This window comes from Triticum urartu, chromosome 2A (assembly GCF_056163025.1).
Source record: "Triticum urartu cultivar PI428250 chromosome 2A, HENAU_Tu73, whole genome shotgun sequence".
Taxonomy (NCBI): Eukaryota; Viridiplantae; Streptophyta; class Magnoliopsida; order Poales; family Poaceae; genus Triticum; species Triticum urartu.
This window is the reverse complement of record NC_141874.1, coordinates 685,845,418-685,856,830: the sequence shown is the minus strand read 5'-3', so window position 1 is coordinate 685,856,830 and position 11,413 is coordinate 685,845,418. Positions and strand designations below refer to the sequence as shown.

Here is an 11,413-nt window from a genome sequence, read left to right as displayed (position 1 = left end):
CACACACACAAGAACACAAAAGTCTAGCCCTCATAATCTATTTGTAGAACTTCAGATAGCGTAAATTCATGGTTCACGACCCGTAAGAAAATCCACAGTTACGAGTTCTAAACAAAAAATAGATCATCCTATAATAATGTGAGGTGAAGAGGATCGGGTGCTCATCCATGGAAATTTTAGGTATTAGTCTTTCCTTGGTTGGTCCTATGCATGCATGGTCTAAATTTAGCATATTGCCCTATAGCTGATGGATAAATAGTGCATTCGTCACTTGTATTCGATATAATGTTGACTTAGGGTTGCCATATGAGTGTGCTATCCAAAAGAATGCCCAAATAGACAACCGTCTGAAATCACCAAAGGATTGCAACCTACGAAATTGATGGAAGTCATATGCCCCGTACGTGGGTTGGCACTAGAGCATGCCGTCTCCCTCCATAATGGTAATCATTTATGGACAATAGTGTCTTCCAGAAATTTCATAGGTTGCAGTCCTCAGAGACTACAAAGATGATCCATCATCTAGATTAGGCATTTTTTAGGGTAGCACTCGCATATGGCAGACTTAAGTCTTTTATGGTGATTGCGGCATTGGCCATCACCCTATCTTCCATGTTAGACATGACTTCTTGCAAATTTGTTATTGGCCCAAAATGTGTGGCTATAGTCGTGCCCAATTAGCTCACATATAACACATACATACCTCAGGGAAACATAGTTCGAGGAGCACAAAAGCCACTTGGAACAAACAGGTTAGTGACATTACTTTTTTTGGCAAGTCTATACTAATACCAATTATATATTCCTTAGAAATTCTACGTCAAGCAACTTCCCAGGAGACATCATGTTAATCAGATTAAAAACATCTAGCCATCCATCCAGTGAGACAAAATTATAAGGATCACATGGATTGAAACTTTGCGATGTTAAGATGTGGAATCTGTGGTGTAGTCTTTAGCTCAATCCTATCGTATTGGGCTCAAATTATGTATTTCATATTTGTTTCATCCCATATTACTTTCCGCCAATACAAGATATCTTATGATTTTTCAATTTTCAGGGCCTATGTCAGACGTGCATGAGAAATAGAGTAGGCTTGCTAGACATGATGGCATGTGCCACATGCGATGGTGGGGGAAACCTCCACACAGTCTCCATGCAAAGCATTGCTAGATTGGGAGCCAAAAATCCTCCCCAACATTCGACAACTCCAAAACTTGCCAAATATTAGTAAGTTTCTACAAATTGGCAAAATATATTGGTACAACAAACTGGTAGTCTATCTTTTGTTTTGCCTAAACCTTGGCAATCCAACCTTTGGGCACAAAACCAAGCATGATTTTCTTGATGTGATAGCCAAGCACAAACGACATTTTCTGTAAGATGGATCTACCTTGCGCTCGGGGAGAAGCATAAGAAAGAAAGCCATGCTAAACACATCCATACCCATTTGAAACATACAATATTATTGTTGAGTTCCTTGTGGAGATTTTGCACATAAAATTTTCTTTTGTTCAAAATTTTACATATTTAGCCTCGTGCTGTTGTGGTAGTACTAAATGATGGAAAATAAGAGTGGAGGTGATGTCTTTCCACAACTAACCAAATGCAACCTATAGAATCTATGTCCTGTATAGTGCATCGTCAAGAAGAAAACAAGAGAAACTTCCTGGAGGTTTTGATGGAGGAACATCATCAACGAAAGGAATTGAACCATATGTACTAGAAAATACAGGTGATGATGGGTCTTCATGGCGACCAGGCAGGAAATTTCAATCTAGCGATACAAACAACACATAGATGTAATTATGGATTTCGTGCAAATCATGCAGTGGTGGTTGTGATTCCTAGCTCACTTCTTGTTGTGTGGATCTTTTGCTTGTAAGATCCATATCTCGGCCGAGGAGTGTACGACATGTAGTGACATCGATATGACATGCTAACACTACAATGGAGACACAATGGTGAGGTCTAGGCAACATTAGGAGTGGTGGGCGGAATCAAAGCTATTTAAAATTAGCCCAAAAAACTATGGAGGAACTCTCTCGTCTAGCATCCACAAGATTAGCTTCAGGCACACGTGTGTGTGTAAGCAAGTGCATATTATGCGCCGGTTGGCAATGACAAAGGTGCACACCAACTACGATCCTTTGAAAAGAGCGGTTATGTGTATTTCATTTTCACATTTTTTTTCACAACCGTGTGGTGAAGCTATTGGTGGGATAATGAATCTGATGACATCTAAACATCATATCCTATATAAATGACACATTCTACACCTGAGCAAACAATGAGAATCTAAACTACCTTGGAGTTCATGACAATTTCATCTTTAATAAACGATCCGACTTTATCAGTCAAATAATCAAAGTATCAGATAAAAAAACACAAACTCCATGTTCATACAAGTTAAGTTGAAGATCGTTGAGCTTGTCGTCTCTAACTGCACTTTTTGCATCTTGACGTTCCACCAAAACTGTGTGAATAAAATCGCAGAAGACCAAACATGCACAAGTTGGATAACCTCAAATGCTTTGAAGAGCCTCCTAAGTGTCGCACCCCAGTTGGTCAGAACTTTTGTTTGTGAACATGTTGTGACCAGGGACATACCCCTTGCAAGGAAGATTGCTAAACCACTGATTTAATGTTGTAACCTCAAGGATGAAGTTTCCCGTCATAAAAGAATGAAGCATGAGACACTGATGGCCAAATGAAACTTGACACCCCTAGATCAAGAGTCGGTGACTTGCGGGGCCGACTGAGTACGCACACTTGAGGTACTCCCTCCTTCCATCTATATAGGGCCTAATGCGTTTTTCGAGCCTAACTTTGACCAAGTGTTAGAGCAATAATATATGACATGCAAGTTACACAAACCATACCATCAAATTCTTACGTGAAAGACGCTTCCAATGATATAATTTTCACACTATACATCTCATGTATTATTAATCTTATCAATAGTCAAAGGCGGTCTTGAAAAACGCATTTGGCCCTATATAGATGGAAGGAGGGAGTAACTACATTTGGCCCTATATAGATGGAAGGATGGAAGGAGGGAGTAACTACATGTGTTGTTTATCAATAGTCAAAGGTTATTGTGGTCATTGTTTCATTTGGTTTTATCCCTGTTGGCTTGGATTTTAATTATGTTTTGATGGTGTGTGTTCTTCGTTCATATATCATGTTGGTGTGCCACTAGAGACGATATTTGTTCTGAGATGAGAGTGGAGTTGTTTGATGCGTGGTTGTGACGTCCTTACTCATTTCAGCCTCGGTGTCAGCCAATGGTCGTAGTGTGAGCCCGTTGGGAGCTCCTATTACATGTTGACACCATGAAATTGCTGCTAATAACGTTCACATGGATCGGCCCACGAAGTTTCTGCTTGCTCAGCTTGGCTGCCCTGCTCCACTCGCTCGGCTAGCATTTTTCCCTCGTTCAATATGCTCCTATCTTACAAAAAGACAACCATCATTCTGTTTGAAAAAGTCCGTTAAATCAAAAGATGTTCATCGACTTTTTAAACAAAACTTGGATTACTAAACTAAGTCCCCTCCTGATGGCTACTCTTCTGATCGAGGAGCTCATTCATCTTGCTCTAACAACACATCTTATTTAGCAGGACATATGTGCTCTTACACGAGGTCTTCTTTCCTTTATCACTTAGGAGCCGTGCCAGATGAAAGTCGCATGCACGATTTTGCGTGAGAAAAGGAAGCGAATAGTCCTCCTTTTGACTCTGTTGCAAATAAAAAATAATCAAAAAATTGCTAGCAATTTAAAAACATTCACAAATTTGAAATAAACTTCAAATTTTTTTAAAATGTTCACAAACTTTAAAACTATTGGTGAACTTTACATATATGCATGAATTTAACAAATATTAGAAAATTTTAAAAAATTGACTCGCGTATTTCAAATGTTCATGAATTAAAATGCAAAAGGAAAAAAAATAAAAAGAAAAAGGAAGAAAAACGTAAAAAGAAAATATAAACCCTCAACCAACGGCACACACCCGTAGTGCGTGCAGAGGAAAACCTGCGCATCTTTATGTGTTCAAAAAACAAATCCTGCGCGTCTTTAACGCTCTACGGCGGCACGACTGCATCGTGCGTACACGAAAGCTTCGCTGAAAGAACTTCTTCGGTGAATGTGTCAGCGTGTATCAATGCTGCCATCTTCTCCCGGCCGTGATACGTACGTACGTACTAGATTTGTTCAACTCCGTAGGCGATCTTTACAATTCGTGCATGTACGTATACTGAAAAGGGTAAACTAACAATTAATACGTGCACGAGCTCATTACAGTGAATTCGCCATTGGATGCCACGCATCTTTTGAAGGAACGAGGTCGATCTCGCCCGGCCGACCAAATCTCGTGCATGGTACGTGTCTAATCAGGCGAGATAGAGAATGTTTGCCTTTGCATGCTCTGCCACTCGATCACATCACATGCTCACTCCCGTAAAACGTCCCAAGCCATATAAATATAAGAGTTGTACTTTTTGCAAATATGGAGAAGAACCCCCTTTTCAACACGCTCAATTTTCTTCGGGTTCTTTACACGCTACTAAGCATATATGGTGTTAGGAAATTAGGCAGCTTTATTTAAGCTTAATCAAGATTAGCATCGATTATAGACATTGCAAATCGGGTACGGCAAACTAGAGACTAGGGACATTTAGCATATATGTATAAGGACCAAATGCACATGTCAACAGATAGAGGTTCAGTACATACTACAAGTTTACGAAAAACTCCGGTGCAACACGTCTTCAGCAATGGTGGTGAAGTCGAGTTGGTCGTCCGTCGTTCAAAACTAGTCAAAGCAGATGGACAGATGTCGAGGATGCAGTCGTAATTAAGCGAGCAGGTGCGCCAAGACGCTCCCAGAAATCTTATCATGCCTCAGCCGGTACAGGTTCTCAAGGGATGCAGTTTTGGTGGTCTGCTCTTCCGAACGGATGTGCACACAATTGTCGGGATGGGTCACCATAGAGGAACTATCCAAGTGGGCTTACAAATTTGATCATGATCAAATGCTTTGTGGATTGTCTCAAGTCAAATTGTGTGTTTTTCGTGTTTTGCATAGGCTCTCTCGTATATATGTATTTCGTTTACATTGAGAGCACGAGTGAGGCAAACTAAGCATAGTTTAGATGATTAGATTTTATTGGTGATTCTTCTACTTGGCTAGCCATGCAACTAGATTTCAAATTTTTAACTCGGTGAGATACAAATTTAGTGGGCCAAGGTCCATAAGGTATAACATATGAGTAGTTCATTTTCTATAATCCAATGGCAATATTACCATTACATATTGGGAGGTAAGATGATGTCTATGATGTTGTAGGAGTAATATGGACATTTATAGTTTTAAAATAAGAAAACAAATCATATTGCTAGTACAACAAAACAACAGCAAATAAGAAAAGATATAATGCTGCCAATTAATGCTATCTATATCTTCCATTTTGGTGTGTATAATATAATTTTCAGTATTGGCACATACAATATATGCTAGTATAACAAAGATTCATGTGGTAAATGATTTCCAAATAAAGCTTATTGTCACAAAATACTTATGAATCTTTTTCATAGAAACACTTAGTAATGTAGACCAAAACATGACATTAATATATAAAATACCACATATGAATCTTTTTCATACTACTATAGTGATATCACATATGAATATTAAATACAAAATATATAAACATTGAATATTTATCATTAAAAATATCACCTTTAGATGTCTCTATGAGGCACATAATTTCCATCTTCTTCTTCTTCTTCTTCTTTTTTTAAAAAGAAGAGGGCGAGTTGCACAACTCTATGGTGCAAGGTACAACTATAGTTGTTTTCAAAATAAAAATAAAACAGTGAGTACAAACTGGTTTTGGTGACCCGCGAAAAAAGAAAATGTTTTGGTCAACCACTCCCATATCGCCAAGACATCAGCCGACGTCGGCACACGCACTGTGCATCGGTTGCCTCGTATACCCTCTTCCCGGGCCCAGAGCCGCCTTCGTTCCAGACCCGGTAACCCATAAACGACCCGCTTATATACGAACCGTTCGTTGACACGGCGACGACGAAGTTAAACAACTCCCTCCCTCCTCCCCCGCCCCCGCAGACAGACCACCGACGGCAACCACCTCCGGCGTTAATGCTCCACCGACGCCTCTAATGGCCGCCGCCGTCGCCGCAGTGACCTCGCCGGATCTCTTCTCGTTCCACGCGTCCATCGCGCCCTTGCCGGCGCCTCCGGCGGGCGCTGAAGACGATGATGGCGACTTCGAGTTCCGCATCCCCGCGGCGGTGGCCGCGCTCTCCGCCGCTGACGAGCTCTTCTCGGATGGAAAGCTCGTGCCTCTCCTCCCACTGCTGAATCCCGCCTCAGCCTGCTCGGCTCCGCCGTGCGTGGAGGAGGAGCCTCCCTCGGAGCCCGTCTCTCCCCGCGCGCCGCGGTGCGCTGGGCGGCGGTGGCGTGATCTCCTCCTCCTCGTGACAAAGAAGCCCAAAGCCGGCGAGGCCAAGGGTCGCGCAGAAGCGTCTCTGGGGCGTCGGGAGGCGCATTCGCGGCCGCTCCTCTCGCGCGACTCCTCCTCCTCCTCCTCGGCCTCCTCGTGCGACTCCGGCAGGAACGCGCGCCGCCCGCCGCCGCCGTCGCGCCCGCCCCTGCGGACGCGCTCCGCGCCGGTGGCGAGCCTCCTCCACCTCATGTCCAAGAAGAACGCCGGCGACTGCAGGAACGGCGCCGCCGCGGCCGCTGCCCCGAAGCAGCGCCAGCAGCAGCAGGCGTGCGCGCACCCGCTCCTGACCCGGGCCTCCTCGTCGTCCTCGGCCTCCTCCTCGGACTCCGGCAGGAACTCCCGCCCGCCGTGGCACCCGCACGGCCCCGCGCGGCCATGGCGCCCCGCGATAGCCGCCGAGAGCCCGCGCGTCAGCGCGTCCGGGCGCGTGGTGTTCCGGGGCCTGGAGCGGTGCTCGAGCACGCCCGCCGCGGCGGGCATCGGCGGCCTGCGGCGGCCGAGGCCGAGGGGCATGGAGCGGTCGTACTCGACCAATGTGCGCGTGGATCCGGTGATCAACGTGTTCGGGTTCGGGCACCTGTTCTTCCCAGCTTCGCCGGCCAAGGAGAAGAAGGCCGACGCCGCGGGCGGCGGCCGGAGGAGCAGGCCGGAGAAGCTGGCGATGATGCTGAGAGATCCGCAGGATTAGGTGGTGGCCATGCTGGAACATAACGCATGAGATTCTTCCTGTCGCGGATTCTTCTCTGTATTTCCCATCTTGTTTTTTCAGTTTTTTGTAATATACACCGCCGCTCCTGTTGTCTAGAACCAGATCTCTCAAATTTCAGAGACCTCATGCGAATCTGAACTGCCATCAGAGTGTCGTGTCGATGTAAAGAAGATTACTCATGAACAGAAGAACACTTTGCTTCAAGCTGAAGATCACTGTGAACTTTTCAAAAAAAAAAAGAGAAGAAGATCACTGTGAAATCGGATGAGGATGGGGAGTACTTTTTAAATTTGGAAATCGGGATGTGGCGTCAAATCGCAACAGTTGGAGCAACGGGACATCAAAGTTTTGAAATTTATCTGGCTGTCCCCGACAGTACAATAGAATAGATAGGGTGCAGTGACTGCCCTGCCGCTGGTGGCAGGAAAGGAGAACTGGGTCCGTGATCTGTGCTCTGCTGCCCCCACCCTCACCCTCCCACCTGTGGCGCTACAATTCAAAAGCCTCTTAAATTTGTTGTATGTGTACACTACTTGTAGAGGACACATGTGTGCGACTGACGAGCCTGCATTTGGAGTTTTAAAAAACAATATATATGGGTGTGTCTAAGGCACATCTAAATGTGCTCTAATTATTGCACATCGAAGTAAGTGAATCAAATATAAAAAGAAAAAGGAAAAAAGAAAAAAAATATTCACACGAATCTCGATGTGTGAATCAATAATATGACTTAGATGTGCAATACTTATGGCACATCTAGATGTGCTTTAGCAAAACTGTATATATATATATATATAGATGGATGGCAATATGGCATGGTGCTGATTTGATTTGAAACCATTTTGACGTATTCTACTCGTACTACTACCACACATGGGGATCTCTGGGGACGTGATGGTTTAGGGCTCCGATGCTTCTCATGCTCCTATCCCCGATGGCTGAGCAGGCTCTGTTCCTAGAAGTCTGCGCTTCGCTTAAACCGAATTTCCTTGCACAAGAGTTCAGGTTGTGTCCTTGCACAAGAGTTCAGGTTGTGCCCAATACCGTCCTTCAAATCGTCCATCGCACGGTCTAAGAGCCGTTCGGACCTCGAGGAGGCTTGAAATAGCGTCGTCCTGGGGCTGAAAAAACGGCGTGAGGATGGTCGAGTTCCCAGCCGCCGTCTCCAGGTCATCCCCATGCATCGTTTTTAAAAGTTTTAAAAACATAATGGGTCAAAATTTGACCAAACACAACACAAATTCGGCAAAATTTAGGCGTTCCATCGGTTTTTTTACATATTAAAACATAATCTAAAACAAAATAGAAAAGCAACAACTACTACTGTCGCGCCACCATGCGCCTCGGCAGCCAAGGGCCGCCACTGCGGCGGGGGACCAGGCCCAGGGCCGCCGAGTACTCGAGTGGCAGCTCGTTGCCGCCCTCGAGGTGCTCGAGGACAAAGTGGAGCGTACGCCCGGGGACGCCCCACCACAAACGGCGGCCATCTGTGTTGTGGCGCCCCTCCACCGGCGTGTTGTTGGTGAAGGCGAGCTGCTCCTCGTAGCGGCGTTGGAAGTACGCCGCCCAGTGCGCATGCTTGCTGGCGGCGTACTCCGGGCGACCCCGCACCTCCTCCGCCAGGGAGGCCCGAACGCGCTCGATCTCGCCGTGGAAGTGGCCGACGTCGATCGACTGTGGGGGGATGGGCTCGTCTCCGGCGCTGAGCCTCCACCGCCCCGGACGCGCATGTCAGGCAACGCCGGATAGTTCGCCTCGTGGAGGAGGTGGGCCTCCCACTCGTGCACGTGGCGGCGGCCGAAGCCGTTGGCCGCCGCTCCATCTCTGGGGAACCGCTCTCCCATTGGTGGGCATACACGCGGTGGCTGTAGATGGGGAGAGATGGAGACGAGACGGGGGCGTCGACGGCGAGAGGGAGGCTGCGGGCGAGTGCGTCCATCGGCGAGGGAGGGGTCGGCTTTTATAGCGGTGGGGGGGGGGGGGAACGTGTGTACGCGTGGCCGGAGAGGAGGCGCGTCGCCGCACTGCGCCGCCCGTGAGGAATCAACGAAAGGTTGACCGGAGGCAGCCTTGGCATTGATTCCCCGCGGGGAAACTGTTGGGGAACGTAGTATTTCAAAAAAAATCCTACGATCACGCAAGATCTATCTAGGAGAAGCATAGCAACGAGCAGGGAGAGTGAGTCCACATACCCTCGTAGATCGAAAGCGAAAGCGTTTAGTAACGCGGTTGGTGTAGTCGAACATCTTCGTGATCCAACCGATCCAAGTACCGAACGCACGACACCTCCGCGATCTGCACACGTTCAACTCGGCGACGTCCCTCGAACTCTTGATCCAGTTGAGATCGAGGGAGAGTTTCGTCAGCACAACGACGTGGTGACGATGATGATGATGTTACCGGCGCAGGGCTTCGCCTAAGCACTACGACGATATGATCAAGGTGGAAATCTGTGGAGGGGGGCACCACACACGGCTAAAGATCAACTTGTGTGTCTGTGGGGTGCCACCCTCCCCCGTATATAAAGGAGGGGAGGAGGAGGGCTGGCCTCAAGGGGCGCACCCAAAGGGGGGATTCCTACTCCTAGTAGGAGTAGGTTTTCCCCTTTCCTAGTCCAAGTAGGAGAAGAAAGAAGGTTAGGGAGAGGGAAAAGGAAAAGGGGGGCGCCACCCCCTCCTAGTCCAATTCGGACCAGCCCATGAGGGGGCGCGCGACCACCCCTTGAGCCCCTTCTCTCCTTTCCCGTATGGCCCATTAAGGCCCACTACTTCCCCCGGCGAATTCCATTAACTCCGCGGTACTTCGAAAAATACACAAATCACTCGGAACCTTTCTGATGTCTGAATATAGCCTTACAATATATCGATCTTTACATATCGACCATTTAGAGACTCCTTGTCATGTCCGTGATCTCATCTGGGACTCCGAACAACCTTCGGTAGATCAAATCACATAACTCATATTACAAATCGTCATCGAACGTTAAGCGTGCGGACCCTACGGGTTCGAGAACTATGTAGGCATGACCGAGACACATCTTCGGTCAATAACCAATAGCGGAACCTGGATGCTCATATTGGCTCCTACAAATTCTACAACGATCTTTATCGGTCAAACCGCATAACAACATACGTTGTTCCCTTTGTCATCGGTATGTTACTTGCCCGAGATTCGATCGTCAGTGTCCTCATACCTAGTTCAATCTTGTTACCGGCAAGTCTCTTTACTCGTTCCGTAATGCATCATCCCGTAACCAACTCTTTAGTCACATTGCTTGCAATGCTTATAATGATGAGCATTACCGAGAGGGCCCAGAGATACCTCTCCAACAATCGGAGTGACAAATCCTAATCTCGATCTATGCCAACTCAACAAACACCATGGGAGACACCTGTAGAGCATCTTTATAATCACTCAGTTACGTTGTGATGTTTGATAGCACACTAAGTGTTCCTCCGGTATTCGGGAGTTGCATAATCTCATAGTCATAGGAACATGTATAAGTCATGAAGAAAGCAATAGCAACAAACTAAATGATCATAGTGCTAAGCTAACGGATGGGTCTTGTCCATCACATCATTCTCTAATGATGTGATCCCATTCATCAAATGACAACACATGTCTATGGTTAGGAAACTTAACCATCTTTGATTAACGAGCTAGTCAAGTAGAGGCATGCTAGGGACACTCTGTTTGTCTATGTATTTACACATGTATCAAGTTTCCATTTAATACAATTATAACATGAATAATAAACATTTATCATGATATAAGGAAATATAAATAACAACTTTATTATTGTTGGAAATATGCCCTAGAGGCAATAATGAAATGGTTATTATTATATTTCCTTGTTCATGATAATTGTCTATTGTTCATGCTATAATTGTGTTATCCGGAAATCGTAATACATGTGTGAATACATAGACCACAACATGTCCCTAGTGAGCCTCTAGTTGACTAGCTCGTTGATCAACAGATAGTCATGGTTTCCTCACTATGGGCATTAGATGTCATTGATAACGGGATCACATCATTAGGAGAATGATGTGATGGACAAGACCCAATCTTAAGCATAGCACAAGATCGTGTAGTTCGTCTGCTAGAGCTTTTCTAATGTCAATTATCTTTTCCTTAGACCATGAGATTGTGCAACTCCCGGATACT

At 45.9% G+C, this 11,413-nt stretch overlaps 1 protein-coding gene across 3 annotated transcripts; it reads left to right on the top strand.

Annotated features, from left to right (window-relative positions):
* Positions 1-285: 285 nt before the first annotated feature.
* On the top strand, positions 286-7,456 carry LOC125534093 (uncharacterized). 3 transcript variants are annotated; one of them, XM_087544922.1, is made up of 4 exons: positions 286-443; positions 709-752; positions 1,061-1,230; positions 1,620-7,456. In XM_087544922.1, exon 4 carries the CDS (start codon positions 6,191-6,193, stop codon positions 7,223-7,225), a length of 1,035 nt encoding a protein of 344 aa, XP_087401048.1. In that variant the 5' UTR covers positions 286-443; positions 709-752; positions 1,061-1,230; positions 1,620-6,190; the 3' UTR covers positions 7,226-7,456. The 3 variants fall into 3 exon arrangements, with proteins under 3 accessions (XP_087401048.1, XP_087401047.1, XP_048553346.2); XM_087544921.1 differs by having other exon boundaries at positions 1,061-7,456; XM_048697389.2 differs by lacking the exon at positions 709-752 and having other exon boundaries at positions 1,061-7,456.
* Positions 7,457-11,413: the final 3,957 nt, after the last annotated feature.